At 34.3% G+C, this 17,070-nt stretch overlaps 1 protein-coding gene across 2 annotated transcripts; it reads left to right on the plus strand.

The window, feature by feature from the left end:
- The first annotated feature begins 4,974 nt into the window (after nucleotides 1-4,974).
- LOC130804043 (protein TIC 56, chloroplastic) lies at nucleotides 4,975-17,014 on the plus strand. Of its 2 annotated transcripts, XM_057668341.1 has the most exons (6): nucleotides 4,976-5,888; nucleotides 10,385-10,582; nucleotides 13,685-13,967; nucleotides 14,571-14,733; nucleotides 16,311-16,511; nucleotides 16,581-17,014. In XM_057668341.1, the coding sequence occupies exons 1-5, from the start codon at nucleotides 5,204-5,206 to the stop codon at nucleotides 16,506-16,508; spliced, it is 1,527 nt and encodes a 508-aa protein (XP_057524324.1). In that variant the 5' UTR covers nucleotides 4,976-5,203; the 3' UTR covers nucleotides 16,509-16,511; nucleotides 16,581-17,014. The 2 variants fall into 2 exon arrangements, with proteins under 2 accessions (XP_057524323.1, XP_057524324.1); XM_057668340.1 differs by having other exon boundaries at nucleotides 4,975-5,888; nucleotides 16,311-17,014.
- Nucleotides 17,015-17,070: the final 56 nt, after the last annotated feature.

Consider the following 17,070-nt stretch of genomic DNA (forward strand, 5'->3'; position numbering starts at 1 on the left):
GAGAAGTCACTGACAAGCTTGTGGAGGAGAAGCGACAATTGGCAACCGAAATTAAGATTTTGACATCAAGGATTTGTTGCTTGGAACATGAAAAGGAACAAGCAATTTCAGAAATTAAAAGGATTAAGAAGAAATGGATGAATGAGAGGAAGCATGGAAATCAGATAACAAACTTTGTATTAGGGTTTTTCTTTTGTTTTTTGTTGGTGTTTCTTGTATTAATCAACGCTAGTAATTGAAGTTTAGGACCTATTTAAGAATAATTGTAACAGTGATTTGGGTATTGTAACTTGATCATGATGAATGAATGAATTAAGCTTTTATTTTTTTTCCATTTAATTTCTTTGCAGGTACTGTAAATACATTTGTGTTTATGTAATGTGTGTTGTGTTTGCTGTGTTTGCTGTGTTGTGCTTGCTGTGTATGTTGTGCTTGCTGTGTATGTTGTGTTTGCAGCACCCAAACTTGAAATGTAATTGTTGTGGTTGCCGTAAACACATTTGGTTTTGGTGTGTTTGCTGTGTTTGCAGCACCCAAACTTTAAATGTAATTGCTGTGGTTGCTGTAAATACATTTGGTTTTGGTGTGTTTACTGTGTTTGCAGCACAACACAATGCACTTAACCAATCAACTTCAGCACATACAGCTATTAAGTAGGAACTGATTCAAACAGAGTTCTTAAACAAAAGATCACTTTTTCAGAACTAATTTACTTAATTAAACAAACAGAGTACATTCTGAAATCATATGCTTACATACAGCAACTTGCTTACATACAGCTATTACATGCTTGCATTCAGTAGCCATATGAAGAATGATGCACTACTTCTCAAAACACAGTGAGGTGACTGTAATTAACAAATTTACCGGCTATTACACTCTCAGTTCAGCACAGCTATTACATGCTTGCATTCAAGAATGTTCTTTAGCTTTCATTTTCAGCACTGGCTAAATTTGCATACTCCTGCTGCATACGGCTGTTCAACAACAATGTTTTATGAACAGACACAACATACTGATGCATACTCCTGCACTGGCTAAATTTGTTGCACTTAATTCAACACAGTAACTAAATTTGCTGCACTTAATTCAACACAATAACTAAATTTGTTGCACTTAATTCAACACATTACATTCTCAGTTCATACACTGATTTGCTAAAATACAGTTCAACATAGTACATTCTTAGTTCATACACATTACAACCTCAAACTCATACACTTATACTATAATTCAACACATTACATTCAACAGTAAATTACTCTTCACAAGTCTATATTTGTAACACCCCGGCCCCTCGGACCGCTGGTGACTACTCATGAAGACTGTAGACTGGCCCTACAAACCAACACAAGTCTTTCCAGCGCACTTTGGCTATTTTGATCCATTACACATGAAGTAGATGCAGCATTTAACGATTGCAGTGCTTTCTGGATTAAACCTACTTATTGCTTCCGCATAATCCCACACCCTGCTATACTCTTCACTAACATCACCATATATCATTTTCATTGCAATTCTTTTAGCCATATAACACTTAGAATACTTCACTTCACAACCTAACTTTCTATTAACTCGTTTCTTAAATGCCTTTAATTCCCAAGTTGGATTGTCCCTCCAATCATCTATGTATTTCTCAGCTAAATACAAAGCAGTGACTTTGTTACTTTGGTGTTGGTGACCACAAGTGTGCTTGGGAAAATAACTCCTTATTTGAAGTGTCTCCTCATCTTTCAACTTCACAACATGAACCTTAAAATAAGACTTCTTCTCCTTCCCACAAACACAGTTCACAATTCTAGCTTTCGATTTCTTGCAATCGTATCTATTATAGCAATACACACTGATCCTATTTGTACCATTATGCAGGTAATAATAATTGTAACCACATTCAATAGCATGGTACCTTAGTGCTTTTCTAAACACATATGTCGAAGGAAACTTAAGGCCTAAAGACAAATTAATCTTACCCTTGAAATCAACCTCAGGATTAAATGTAGGATAGCTGCATATACCTTCCTCATCATCATTCAATGCACCCAAATCATAATCATCAGACTGCGGTTCATCATCATTAAAGTATATGTCTCTATTGTTTTCTTCATCAACCTCCTTATCTACTATCAACCTAATTTCCTCATCACCTATAAACACATCATCAAGACCATAAACTACATTTTCTGCAAACAAATCAGATTCATCCTCATATTCATCTTCATCACCACAACTATAATCATCATCACTACTATGCTCAACCTCATCAGCATCAGCATCTACATTTGCTGTTTCCAACTCAGAACTTTCAATCACCACCTCATCTACCCTTACATTACCTACCTCAGTTACCAACTCAGACTGCTTCTTTTTTGAATCACTGGCTTTTTTAAGGATTGTCAATTTCTTCATCTTATTGATTTAGCTAATTTTAAGAACCCTAATACATTATTCAGATACAACAACAATCAATTTACAAATTACAAGATATGAAACAACAAATTCAATAGAAAAATCGCTGCAAAAGGAAGCAAATTTGAAAAACAAAATAAATTTTAAATTATACCTATTATACAACAATGAAGTACAAAACCATAATTAAGTAGTAGTACATACCGAATTTGCTTAGAAATTTCAAGGAGATGAAGTTACGAGGTGGATGGGAGCGAAATGAGAAGCTACAGCAATGGAGTTGTCGCTGGAAATGGGAGGATTGAAAGGATTTTCGAATGGGCTGAACTGAAATGAAGAACAAGTCATACAATTAAAGTATCACGTGCATGTCACATGCGGGTCAACGGATAAAAGACAGCGGTCAAAGGCCACAATCCGTTATAAGGTAGTGTTTTGCAAACAATTGTATTATATAAGGTAGTTTTTTGCAAAAATATTTAATTAAGGTAGTTTTTTGCAAAATGGGGTATATACTAGGTAGTTTTTTAACATTTTGCCTTTATTTTATTTAAGAATGAAAAAGTTCGGATAGTCATTCTTATAAAAAGTTTGACTGGTTATTCTGAAAATTTTATTTTTAATCACTTTTAAAATATTGGTGAATTTGATTCAAAACCAAATTAAAAATTTTTTTTATTTACCAAACACTAAATTTATGTTAAATTTATTTTTTCAAATCAAATCAACATTCTCAAATATAGCATAAAGCAATTTCAGATTTTGGAATTTTTATCGAATTTAAAATTACTAATATAATTATTTAACTATAACCCAAATGATTTGCCTTAATAGGTTGGAAAATTTTAAAACCTATAGGATGATAGATAAATAAAATTATATAATTTTTAAATCTCAATCGCTCCAATTGAAGTGCATGTCGATATGAATTGATGGATGGTGGGTGTATATGGGTATGAAAAGTCACAACATACCATTAGTAGTCGGTAGGTGATAGATGTGAGGTCTTATCCGCCCCATGCCCCCTCGCCCTGCCCCGCCCCATACTCAATTGTCGTGCTACATACTTGACCAGCCTTATACAAGCCCACCCCATGTCTACAATCTACTACTTTATTTCAATTGTTTTATATTTTTTATGGAAACTTATTGACAAAAAATTAAGGATATTAATTTTATTTATTACATCATACTATGGTTTAAATAAAATTATATCTACAATTACATATAAAACGTACTTAAAGAAAATGTGAATCGAATACCTAGTTGGCCATAGTAAGTGGGAATGAGTATGAATACATAATAGGTGAGCGAACATGGCTATGAAAAGTCTGCCCACCATAGATGACAGGCAAGCAATGTAACAACCCGACTTACCGTTGACTAAGTAAACAGGGTCATCAAGGGGTTTATTTTCTCAAGAAACTTAAATCTAAATTCCAAAACTTGTGCAAAGGGGTCATCAGTTCTATGACATAGCTGTATCAGACATTTAACTAAAACACAAATTAATCATAAAAAGTCACTATAAAAGTCCAACATAACCAATACAACCTAGTCCAATATACATTTACCAAAGGCTAATACAAAACTACAAATTCTCATGTGCTCAACTCAATATAACATCCATGGATCTCTAATCATCGTCGCTAACCCATAGTTCCCGACCGGTTCCGATCTGTAAACAATCTAAAAGATGGAAACAACAGGGGTCAGGTTAAACTGCATGAGAAGTAACAATCCAAAACAACAAAACACAATAATTCAAAATATAGGCTTAAAAGAAACATCAGTTTTCTAGATCTATGTGCGCACAAGAAGTATAGTTGAGAGGAACATTCATAGCTCTAAGGGACTGCTACTACAATAATTCAAAACAACTTGGTTCATCATTATTTAATGTCAACCCATATGTTTTCCCCTCCCTTCCCAAGCGTGTTACGTGATATTGCTCAAACCTTTCTGATCTCTTTCATAAGAAGATATTGCTTAAGAAAATGTTCCTTTCCTTCTTTTTCCTTCTCGTCCTCCCTTCTTCCGCTACAAAAAAAACTATATCAATTAACAAATTAGTCGAAAATCAGTCAGTATAGGCCTACAACAACTAATATCTGACTATTTTAAACATTTTGAATAAATATAGCATTGATATTTCATTTTAGTAGGAAAAACTCAAAATTTTTCGACTTACATCTAACAGTTGAAAAGTTTGTCGAAAATTCCTACTAAGAAGTTAGTCAGAAATTCCGACTAGCAATTATTTAGAAAATAGTAGAAAATTTCCGACTATTTATTAGTCAGAAATTAGTCAAAATTTTTTTTCCTGAATCTCATCCCAAAATGACAAAAGATTCAAAAATTTCAAAATCATTTTTTCTACCAATTTCGATTAACATATTAGTCGGAAAAAATTATTTTAAAATATTCCACCAACCAACCAAATCCATATTCACATTTCAAAAAAAAAAAAAAAAACCAAATCCATATTCAAAACATATTTTCAAAACTCAATTTCGGAAAAAATGCACCCCAACAAGAAAACTAACATTCGGACAATTGCAACAGCCAACAGGCGTGAGACGGTCAACTAGTTGCTCGACGAGCCCTGCCCAGCATATCAACTTGGGCATTTGGGTTACTTTGATTCTCAGTCTTCTCAGTTCTCAGTAAGCCTATCTACTAATCCAATCAATTCCCTTCTCTCTTTCTAGTTTCTATACTCCAAATTTCTCACACCACCAGCAGAAATCCTAGAAACTCCATAGCTAAAACCTCCGACCTCCAATAGAAACCACCAATGGCGTCAATGAACTTAGGTCCATTTGGCGAACACTGGTTTCACTGGTTCGAAAGACCTCCACAACCAATCTCATTTCCAAATTTATTTTCTTTAGCTCTGTCTCAAAACCCTCCTAAACCCCTCTTCTCTTCCCTCTCTCTCTCGGACCCAAAACAACCTAAGCCCGACCCTTCAAAACCAGGCAAATACCAGAAAATGATGGACCAATATTGGTGGGAATGTGAGAATTTACCTGATTATCGACACGCCCCAGAAGTTGATAAGATTTTGAAAGAAGACCCAGTTTTTGAACACAAAGAAAACCCAAAACCAGAAGAAATTGAAGAGAACAATAAATGGTGGGAAGAATTTAGAAGTAGCCCAGTTGTTCAATTTTTAACAAGAGCAGAGGAAATTGCTGATAATCTTAATAAAGCTGAGCTTCAGGATAATAAGGAACCTTATAGGAATGAAGATGCTAAACTTTGGAAAGCTCTTCCTCATGTTACTGGGTTAGATGGTAGACCAATGCCTAGGAAATCTATAAAGACTACGGAAGAAGCAGAGAATAGGTTTTGGGATTTCACAAAACAGTTCTTTTTTGGGTTATGGGGTTTTAGGCAACGTCCTTATCCTCCTGGTAGACCAATCGATTTTTCTCAGGTTATTGGGTATAAGCGCTTGGAGAAGCGGTATTATGATTGTGAGTATTACTTGTTCAATCTTTTTGATTTGGAGTTATTGATCATTATTTCTTATTCAATTTGCATTGTGGTAGAATATAGGGGATTGTGTAAATACGAGTATGTTGTTAGTTGTTAATATCATTTATACTAGTACTTCTGTAGTTCTATTAGCTAAGAGTATATTAACCTTTCTTGTTTATAGCCTTATTGGATAGTTTTGAGTACTCTTTTGTTCGCTTGAGTTTGCAACAATTATCAAATTGTGCTTTATTAATGTGTGGTTCGGTTTTGAAGAACGAGTTAGAATATTTGAAATGTGTGGATGTGATGAAAAGAGATATGCTTAATATGTGGATGAGAATTAATGAGGGAGCTTGGGGTTGTTTTTGAAAGAGAAAATGTTGTTAATTGGATGGGAGAAACAATTTAGGGAATTGTATCAAGATCAGAAGGACGGAGTAACAGAGGGAGTATATACAATGCTTCCTCCAATGAGAATAGTCAAGGAAGTGGGTGATTAGTTAGGAGCATTATGCTGAGCTATAGGTATAGTTTTGTGTATGGAGTTTAAGTAATTGTTAGGAGGTTTTCTTTTGAATTGTTGTTTGAATCTACCAAAACATCTTGATTACTTGTAGATCATGTTATGCTCTTTGATACTCTGATGACAACCATTTTCCTTTATCCTTAAACTAGCATCACCAATATTGAGGTCATTGACATAGGTGTAGAGGTTATTGACCTAAATATACTGTTGAGTTATCTCCTTAATTATCTAATGGCTTCAATGTGTTATGAGCCCATGTTCTGGATTTATATTGAAGTAAGTACAAGAACGGAGAAAAATATATACTAAAGATTATTTAGAAAAGGAAAGCATGGAATAATTGCGAAGATTGACAAGGTTATGGCCTATGAAGTTTGAGATCTTCTCACCTTAAAAGTATTACATCTTTCCTTGTCCATTATAATTTCACCTTCTTTGACAAAGTATGTTTAAATAACAGTAGGGGATAAATATTGTCAAACTTATGTTTGAGATTGAGGTTTTGGCATTAATGTTGTAAAAAAAGATGAAGGTGGAAATGAAGAAAATGAAATGATAACAAGGAGAACAAAATGGTTGAATAATGGTGGCTATGGAGGAGAGCCAACTATATTCCTCTGTTTTGAGAGTGAAATTTTTACTATAGCATATAGAGGTGGTAAGTAATATATACCCCCAAATGGTGGAATTATTTCCTCTCCCCTTGTTCTTCATTTGACAATCATTTTGTTCTTGTTGTCACAGTTTCATTTTTGTTATCTCCATCTTTAGCCACAATTATTTTTCAGTTTGATTTTAACAAACATTATGCCCATCCCTAGCATGGCCTCATTGTATGTAACTATCACCTCAAGAGGAGGATTGTAGTGTGATCTCAATGTCATATGGTTATAAGTCCATTTATTGTTCTTCTATTTTCTTTTTTTAGTGCATTTTAAATTAATAATCCTCTTAATCATTTAAACACAATATGGTACAATCCATGGTTTCATTGAAACCATTTTATATTGGTCTAGATGTGCGTTTGTCTTGTAATAATGAGATAAAGGTTGTAATTATATAAATGTTGTTCTTATTTTTTTTAACTCATTACATGCCCTATCTCTCTTAAAACCTTCTATTATTATTAAGTTTAAAGGGAAAATTCTAATTGAGTGTCATGAGACCAACATTGTTATATGGGTGAAAATTGTTGGACTTTCAAATTAATCATTGTACAAAGATGGGGATAATCGAGACGTATATGTTAAGATGAATATGTGCACATATCCTCAAAAAATAATATTTAAAATGAAGACATAAGAAGGGATCTTGAAGTCACAAATTATAAAAACAAAATGAGAGAAAACCATTTACCTTGGTTTGGGCATGTGAGAAGACCGAAAAATGCACCAAAGAAAGTCAAAAGTTGTAATTTTAAAGAGCTTAGAAGAAGAAGACGTAGTATGGAAATGACCTCAAAATTTTGGCATTGTTGAAGAGTTTGAAAATTATGTCTAGGAGCCCATATAAAGTTATCACTTCTATTTGCCAATTAATAATGATTCTTGTGCTACTTTAATAGCTCAAGTATATTTCATTACATTCCTGTTTGACACAACAAAACTGCTGGTGCTCCTTTTGCATTTAGCTTAGAGGTTGCTTTTGAGAAGTTATTGTCTTCACTCGTCCTTATCATTTGGTAGACAATGGCATTTGAATTTATTAATATGTTTTAGCTGTGTAAATTGGTCGTTATAGCTTATGAGCTTATCTGAATACAAACCCCTTTATCTCAATTTCAAGAACTAGTATGATTTGATTGGAGCTTCATTGTCATATCTCAAGAGTCCATTTCCAAAGGGGTAAACTCCATAACTGTGATTAGTGGACATGAAAGTTATTGATACCCGTAGTCCGCAACCATGCTTTGTTTGTGGAAAAGTGTTTTTTTGTAGTTTTTTTCAGTGGCATTAGAATTTTTTTATTCTTTTGGCTTTGTTTGGTCATATGAGTCATGAGTGTAGGTTTAGAAAATTGGCATGTGCATTAACTTAATCAGGCTTGTATTAGACATTCTTTCTCCACCTTTGGCTTTTGGATTAGTATTTGAGGTTTGCTGGTTCTCTTGCTAATGCTAAATAAGATTCATTTGTAAATTTTCTCCATTGAGGAAAACAATTCATTTTTGTGGAAATGGTTTTTACCCATGAGGAACTTTTTCCTCACCATTCAAATTATTATTACAAAAGAACATTGGAAAAGAGTTTTCCTAAACATGTCTCTCTTTCAAGTTTCTGCAAACACCAATTGGATGAATTGCAAAAATGAGGTGGTATCTCAAGATTTTCCAATTTGTTGGTAGCTTTACGTTTCTGTTACAAGCTGGAAATATGATTGTGTTGTGTCTGTTGATCACTCTTTCTTGGTATACAAAAGACTGAGAAGGAAAATCCTATGAGATGACCTTAGGACCTTATGTGCCACTAAACTCAGTCTAGTGGTGTCATAGATATATTGAGTTTGAATCATAGAATAAAAATGATGTTGTTTCGTTGCATAATGACCACTTTATAATGGATTTGAGCTTACCAAACCGCAATTCCTCATTAGGTAACCTGTGATTAATAATAATGGAGTAACAACCATTTTCTAACATATTAGCCATTATAAGATTTTTTAAAAAAGTGTATTAGGTTCTACAAGGCCTATTATAATCTTTGATCTAATATATGTTCTAGAAATCTAGAATTATATGATAAAATTGATTTTTTTAAAGGTTAAATTTTTTGTTGCAATGTCCACGAAATGAGTCATAACATCCCGAGGTGCAATGTCCGCGACATTGTGACTGTTAACCCAATCGCGACGATATCCATGATTTTCTCCATGGTTTATCAATGAGATGCTATGTGAATTGGAGCTTGTATGTAAACAATACTCAAGAAAGATGCTTGAAATGTGATTAAAAATTTTGGAGTTTTAAGGTGTCCAAGTTTAGTATATCTGTATATGTTGACTCTAGGTTCATCTAGTACTATGCTTTCAAGGGATTTTTGGAGGGCAAGGAGTTTCTTGAGGGTGGGCTTCTTTTGCTATACTTTGATCCGGAACTCAGGTGGAACTGCAATATAATTGGCCTTCAAAAACAGCGATAAAATTCTAATTGACAGAGGGTTCTTACAAGTAGAAAGATGTATGTAAGCCCTCTGTATAATTTTTGATCTCTTATATCTATGTCATCCAAGTTTGAAGATTATGTTATCTTGTTATGAGTGAATGTAAGGCAAATTGCTTGACCATGGGCATCTGTTGCATTACTTTCCACTTGAGGATATAATTGTGAGGTGTGTAAGAATGTTCATAACTGACTAAAATTTTCTTGCAACTTTTGTGAGAAGGGAAAAGGAAACAGTATTTTGAATCTTAGAGACTCAAGTAATTGTTCTGGACATTCACGGAAGTTAATCTTATTGTGTTTTGGACTTTTAGGCTGAAGTTTACTGGAAAGTGTGAATTTAATGCTATTGGTAATCTCTGCACTCTGAAAACATGATATGAGGTTTAGATTACCATATTGTAGCAAAATTTACTTCACAGCAGATATTTTTTGTTATAATAGTGATTTCTATACGAGCGCATGACAACAGATGAAAATAAATGGAGGAGGAATATACCACGTATGGATGATCATTGGAGTTGATTTTCTTAGTTGTAGATCAATATTACATAGGTCAAATGAAGTATAATCTTTGTTACCGATGATCTCTCACGTTGAATTGTTTTGGTTCATATAGTCGGCTATGTATTGGAATAAGGCTTTAGCATTGTGGTATAGTGGTGGTTTTCTTCATTACAAGTCATACAAACTTATACAATAAAATTACATTGTAATGGCTAATAATCTTGCTCTTTCTTTCTTTGGGTCAATTCTCAAATCCTAGAGAGGATGTAATATTCGTGCTAACATGGTTTATATTTATTCAGTTGCAATGAGGACTGGTGGTTGGTACTATAAGGATCGGTTGGGCCGTACAAGAGGACCATGTGAGCTGATTCAACTTAAGACCGCATGGAGTGCGGGTATAATCGATACTCATACTTTCATATGGGGAGAGGACATGGATGAATGGGCACCTATCGGCATGATTTATGGTGTAGAACGGGCAATTGCCACTTGGGAAGGTATGCTGCTTCTCAATTATTTATTTTTTGAGTGGCTTTTGGGTTTTATTGCAACAGTAAAAGTAGTTCGTTACTTTTTTACTCTGCTCACTGAATGCATTATATATATTATATAAATTTTCAACTTAATGCCTACATTTTATTTGGAAATTTCACCAGACGGTAAAAACCTTGTCTGATTGCTAATTTTGACAGAAATGAAGGCCGGTTTTGTACTTTGCTACACTTAAATGACTTTTCTTGACCCCCTTTTTGCGTTATTAGAGCACAATGAGGAGTTCAATGTTTGCTGTGTGGCTGGCTCAACAGTAGCTTTTTCAATTTTGGAATATTAGGCTATTGAATTTTTGAGTAGAATCTTTTAGCTTACTTTAAACTCTTTACTTGAGTTGGGATATGTTTTCATTTGACTCCTGGAAGTTTATTCCATTTTTTGTTTAAGATACAATTTTGATAAAATTTACACCACCATAGCTCGAAAGTTTGTCTCCAAATTGCGGTTCTTAAACTTCAATGACTGCTCACTTGGAAAGGAAGTCTATTCTAATACTTTCCGACACACTACTTCAACACCCCACCAATTTACTGTAATTTGCTACAACAACAATAATTTCAAAGCCTAAATCTCAACATATGGGTTTGTTGTATGATTCAACACAAATCAATGTGAGATATCTTCGGTAATGATTTATTGAAGACTAGAATTTATTCGTTGTGTCTGCCACTGCTACTAATCTACAGCTAACAAAATAATTTTCAATGATCACCCAAATATATTCTCCTCCTCCATCTTTCATATATATTGTCATATGCTCCTCTAAATCTCAAATTTTTCATGTCATTCGTCAAGTGATTTCTGGCCTACCTTTTCCTCTTCTTAGCTTAACATATGGTGTTCTTTGCACAAGTCCAAATGAACTCAAGTAATTTTTCTCATTTTGTCATCGGTTCTACAACTCCAAGACTTTTTCTTAAATCTTCTATCTTTTAGTCTATGTCCACTCGTCCATCCAAATCTTAACTATTCTATCTTCCTACAACAATCTTGGTTATAACTGTATCAAGAATCAAGATGTGCAAGAAGATTTAATTTTTTGATCAATATCCATGTGAAAAATTAAGCCATTATACTTTAAACACTCACTTAGAATGAGGTCCTTCATATCTAATCTTACACCTCCTTCTATCATCCTCCATTCTATAAGGCCATTTCATATACTTCAGAAACAACCTTTATGTACCTACAAACAGTAGAATGTCACAAGAGGGAATTTCACTTGTGTTTTGATCGTTTTTGAAGCTTTCTCAATTACTAATTTACTACTAGTAGATTTTTAAGTTTATCAAGATGTACAAGAAGATCTATGCGGAATAAGCTGGAAAGTGAGAAAATACAAATGAGCAAGTACAAAGACACTCGAACATGGAATTATGTCCTAGCTTATCTAGAGTCTAGACATAAAAACCTAGATGCAAGCTGTTCGGATTTACTTCCACTGAATTGGGCTAGTTCAGTACAACCTCTCTAATGTTTTACTTTAGAAACAAACTTTCCAAAGCTAACTCTAGCTTGGATCATAAAGGTTTGAAGCAAAAGATGAGTTTAAAATTAAATTAATCAAACATAAACATAAATGAAAACCTGTTACTGAGAGGTTCTTGAATATTTTGGGACTTGCACTTGCCCCTCAAATCTTTCATGGATTTTCTCTCTTTGACATGTCTTCAAGTCTCAGAATCGCCTTTTATGCAACTTGGAGCATTTATCGCATGTCTTGAAACAATTACCCATGTCTTGTAGCCCTTCAAACATAGTAACGGCCGTGGTTGCAATAACGGACATAGTGATGCACTAACAGGGGTGATGCGGTTATTGCACTACCAAATGAAGGTTTTTTACACCTTTACAATGTGGATAATACCGGTTTGCTAAATTTGTAAACCTTTACTATACGGTCGATATGATACGATGCAACCTTGTTTTTGCACTATGACTTGAACAACTAATCCATAACTATCACAATCCAGTAGTGTTTTTATCTTTGCTGATTGTTGTCGTGGTTATAACCCTAAAGGTTAACTATGGGTACTTAAACCAATAAAAGACATCTTCTCATTGAATTACATGAACTGCAAGTTCAAAGTACTCTACATTCAAAACTTTATGGACTAACTTCCAGGAGATTGTTGGTTGAGAGAGACTCACAAGCTTTAATTTCCTACTAAGATCTCTGTACACAACTGTTTATCCTAATTCCAAGCTATATAAAGTTACATAAACATTGTTAAGGTTAATATATACTCCCTTCGTCCGCTGATTTTGCCCTTTAGTCTGCCCCTTTGAGTTTGTCCCATAACTATTTGTTAACATCATTTACTATATCCTACTAAAACCTTTAATATATTTTTCATTCTGACATGAATTAAAAGCTACTATATCACCTTACTTAAGGATTTAACCCCACGTACAATACCCCACTAAAATATTCACTTTCCTATTTTTCTTAATCTTTGTGCCATCCCCTTAGATTGCGGCCAGATAAGTACATCAAAACACTTATATAAGTTAAATACGCTTGATCATGTGTTGACCATATTGACCCATAAGTTGACTACATGGACTTCTTGGAGAACCTATCAGCGATAGGTTCTTCCGTTCGAATAACTCTAATATAATCCGAGTCAAAAGTCTTTACAACTTATTACTCAACCAAGAAAGCATAAGTTGGATTTCTCAACATAGTCATCATAACATAAATTTTCCAACAAACTTCTTCGTTATTACAAGGATAAGGTTGCATACATTTGACACTCCAAATCTCACCTAGGCAGGAGCCAATTGACAATTGACATTGGTGTGACGGCATGTTGTAGGCTGTCCACGCCTCAGAAAATAGTGGTTATGTATTAAGTGGTTTTTGAATCTAGTATATTTAGCAACATCACTGTTGGTAAATTAAGCTTCAAAACTAACTTTAGGAAACAAATGAACTTTTCTTTGAAATGGATCATCAATAAAGATTTTTAATGTATAGTTATGATTTCCTTCAAGTTCCTGGTTGTTTGCATCAAATGATCTATGTTGTGCATTGCACTGTTCAGTTAGGTTGGGTGCAGCTGCAACAGCATTTCTCCACAAGCTTCAAAAGGGAATTTCTCCTTGGACTCCATTGAAGGGGCATGAAAAGAAAACCTATGAGCAACTGCAACAGGAGGCTGTAGAAAGTAAGAAGCGTGATTTGGCTGTGCTTAAAGCCAATGATGGAGTTTGGCCTGGAGTAAGAACTCCAAGCCATGCTCTCTTTCTTTGGGCTAGTGGTTCTGAGTTGACAACAATGTTGGAAGCTGATCATATGCCAAACAAATACATACCAAAAGATCTAAGGTTTTATTTTTTGTTTCTTTCCCTTTGTTCAACTGATTGATCAGCATTCCAAATCATTGTTAGAGCATTGCTTACGAGTACAACATTTGAGGTTTAAAAAAATTTACTCTCCATACCTAATCGATTAGTGACTTTGTATTTCTACAGTTTTTCGAATCTCACTATCTAAACAATTACCATATTTAGAGGTGTTCATTCAGGTCATCGGGTTGATATCGAGTTAAGTGTTTCGGGTTGGTTCAAAATCGGGTTTTTTTGTCCACAATGGTTTTTACATAATTGTTAATTTCATTTTAAGTCGGGTCAAGTTGGATTCGGTTACAAGATCGGGTAAATATCGGGTTGTCGGGTCTGTTTTGAACACCTCTAACCATATTTCATCCCTTCGAGTTCAAACAAAATTTGCTCACCATTTCCGATCAATTAGTGACTTTGTGTTTCATATAGATAACAGAATCTCACTATCTAAACTATAACCATATTCCTTGACTTCTGAATTTAAATATTTGTTTATTTTTAATCTGTGGTAAATTTAAAGAAAATAATTTTTGGGGTTTTCAATTTCTGTTGTGATAAAGTGTAATATTATACTTGTCTTGGCAGGAAGCAATTGGCTAAAGCCATTCCTGGCTTAAGACCCTGGGAGGTTCTAAGTGTTGAACAAGCTATGGACCAAATAACATATAATGGACAATGGTATCGTGAGCCGCTCGGCTCATACACAACTGGTCCGCCTTATATAAAGCACTGGAATAGGGATGCTTTGGTATGTCCTTTATGTGGATACTTTAATCTCATGTTTCACCTAAATTCCTACTTTAATCTTACTTTTTAATTAATTGTGAATAAATCGAACTTTAGGAGATGATTGCTTAGAACATACCTACTAAAAATTTCACAACGGGTAATTACCATAAAAAGTAAAAAAAAAAAACAAAAAAAGAAAGAATAGAAAATAAAGAAAAGAGAAAACACCACCTCCCCACCCCACCATGCTGCTATCACCATTCCTTCCCTAACTCCATGGTGTTGATTTGTCTGCCTGTGTTTAGCGCAAATTATATTTATGTTGACTACCATTTTCTGTATCATTATCGGCCCGTTTAGTAGGTGGTAATAAATGGTGGTAATGGGAATGAAAAATTGTGTAATTTTGGTTGAAGAATCTCTTGGCCACCTTGATGGCCATGCTTGTCCAACTTCAATCATCTCATTTTCTTCATAAAATTTATTCCAATGCATTACCATTGGGAAAGATGGTATTAGGTGGTAATGAAAATTTGTAAATGAAAAAAAAAATTTGTGATCAAAGTTTCATTACCATGGAAATGACATGGAACTTTTGATGAGATCTTACACTATAAATCATTCCCATTTCCACCATTTAGTACCACTAACCAAACGGGCCATATATGTTTTAAAAGTTATAAACAAAAAAAACTTTTTAAAATTGTCAAAAGTTTTGATGTTGTGCATGGTTACATACTTACATTACTACATGTAATGTATGATATCTACGGTGTGAATGAAACTCATCAACTTTCATGCTCATAAAATAGAATCTAGTAAGAGTGCACATCATATTCATGTTACTATTACTATGTGTGGAAGCAGTTTGCGTATAAGGTTTACCAACATATCTATCCAAAACTCAATTTATACATTTTCTGTTGTAATTGATATTAGGTTGATTTTTTTCTGAAGCAAGTAAAAATAACTCGGTCCCATCAAATAAAGGAAAAAAGTACCTGGCATTATACAGTAAAAATTTATCCCATAAACGTAAGAGTACAAACAAATCTTCCGTCTACCATAGCTCGGTGACAGCCTCTATCCAAATTTAGCATCTCAAGGCATTATTGTCATCAAATTCACCATCTAGGAAGGCTTGGAAGAAGAGACTCTCCAAGTCATAGTGCAAAAATTGTGGTAACAACATAGTGATGCGGTAAGCTGTTATTGACACACTGATGCAGTAACGGGAACAATGTGGTTGTCGTACCGCCAAATATCAGCCGAAGTCATGGGGATATCCCTTGAACCGGTCCGAAATGTGGGTTTTTTACAGTTTGATAGCACATTAATAATGGTTCATAAACCTGAAAATCTTTACAACGCGGTCTTTTTTTTGCACTATGCGTCAAATGCATAGCAGTCTATCTGCATACACACATGGCATATCTCATGAACCAACTGCATCTGCAGGCTACCATATACAAAATCATCTGTAAATCTATGACTGGTCTTAACAACCGCAGATGAAATCCTTGTATTTCTGTAACAACGGACTAAAAAAAGGTATCACAACGATAATAATTAACCTGGATGTTTGTGAATTTGCAGAAAATGCTATCAGTATTTTCAGTCCTAAGTCAAGCTGTAATCAAGGACATGAGGCGGAAAATCCCAGGTTTTGATCAAGTCATGAATATGTTCCGAGAAGATGCTCTCGCAAGAGAACAAAGAATCAGACAGCAGAGGGAACAAAACAAGAGGGACGAGGAAGATGCTTTGTATGGACGTTCTACACGTGATCCATAGCAGGTCTCTCTTCATAACATTCTGTTCTTGGTTGTCCGACTACAACCTCTTAACTTCATTTTTAACCTGCAGAATGTGTCAAACGAAACCTGCTAAAAAGAGAATTTGGGTGAAGGGCATATTGTGTTGCGTTGGCTGCTAGTCGGCTACTTATGGTGGTCTTGTGTGTAGGAAAGGAATTTATCTCGTATTCGAATTTATCTCGTATTCGAATTTATCTCTTTCCTTCGTTTATTATGAGCCAGGAGTATTTACATAGTCTGTTTTTTGACGGAAAATTGTAAACGTCTTTCTTTCTTTTCTGAGGGTGTAATCGTCTTTCTAAATATTGTGTTAGTAGAGAATCGTGTTTTGTCTCAATTGAAAAGTATCACTTTTCAAGAATTGTCTTAAGTTTAATTCTTGTTAGCATTCTACTTTCCTCAGTTTTTCTCGGCCAACCTTATAATAGAAAAAACTGTGCTGTTATTTCCATTCTACAATTGTAATACAAGTTTTATTGGCGATATTTGTGTTCATAAACATTTTACCTAATTAAAATAGTAAAATAAAAAATCATGTG

This window comes from Amaranthus tricolor, chromosome 17, assembly GCF_026212465.1.
Source record: "Amaranthus tricolor cultivar Red isolate AtriRed21 chromosome 17, ASM2621246v1, whole genome shotgun sequence".
Classification (NCBI taxonomy): domain Eukaryota; kingdom Viridiplantae; phylum Streptophyta; class Magnoliopsida; order Caryophyllales; family Amaranthaceae; genus Amaranthus; species Amaranthus tricolor.

Bases quoted from the DNA above. Each gene is read 5' to 3' on its own strand.
- LOC130804043 (XM_057668340.1), top strand. From the start codon at position 5,204: ATGGCGTCAATGAACTTAGGTCCATTTGGCGAACACTGGTTTCACTGG. The intron at 5,889-10,384 runs GTGAGTATTACT...ATATTTATTCAG, and splicing joins GGAGAAGCGGTATTATGATT to TTGCAATGAGGACTGGTGGT. The intron at 14,734-16,310 runs GTATGTCCTTTA...GTGAATTTGCAG, and splicing joins ACTGGAATAGGGATGCTTTG to AAAATGCTATCAGTATTTTC.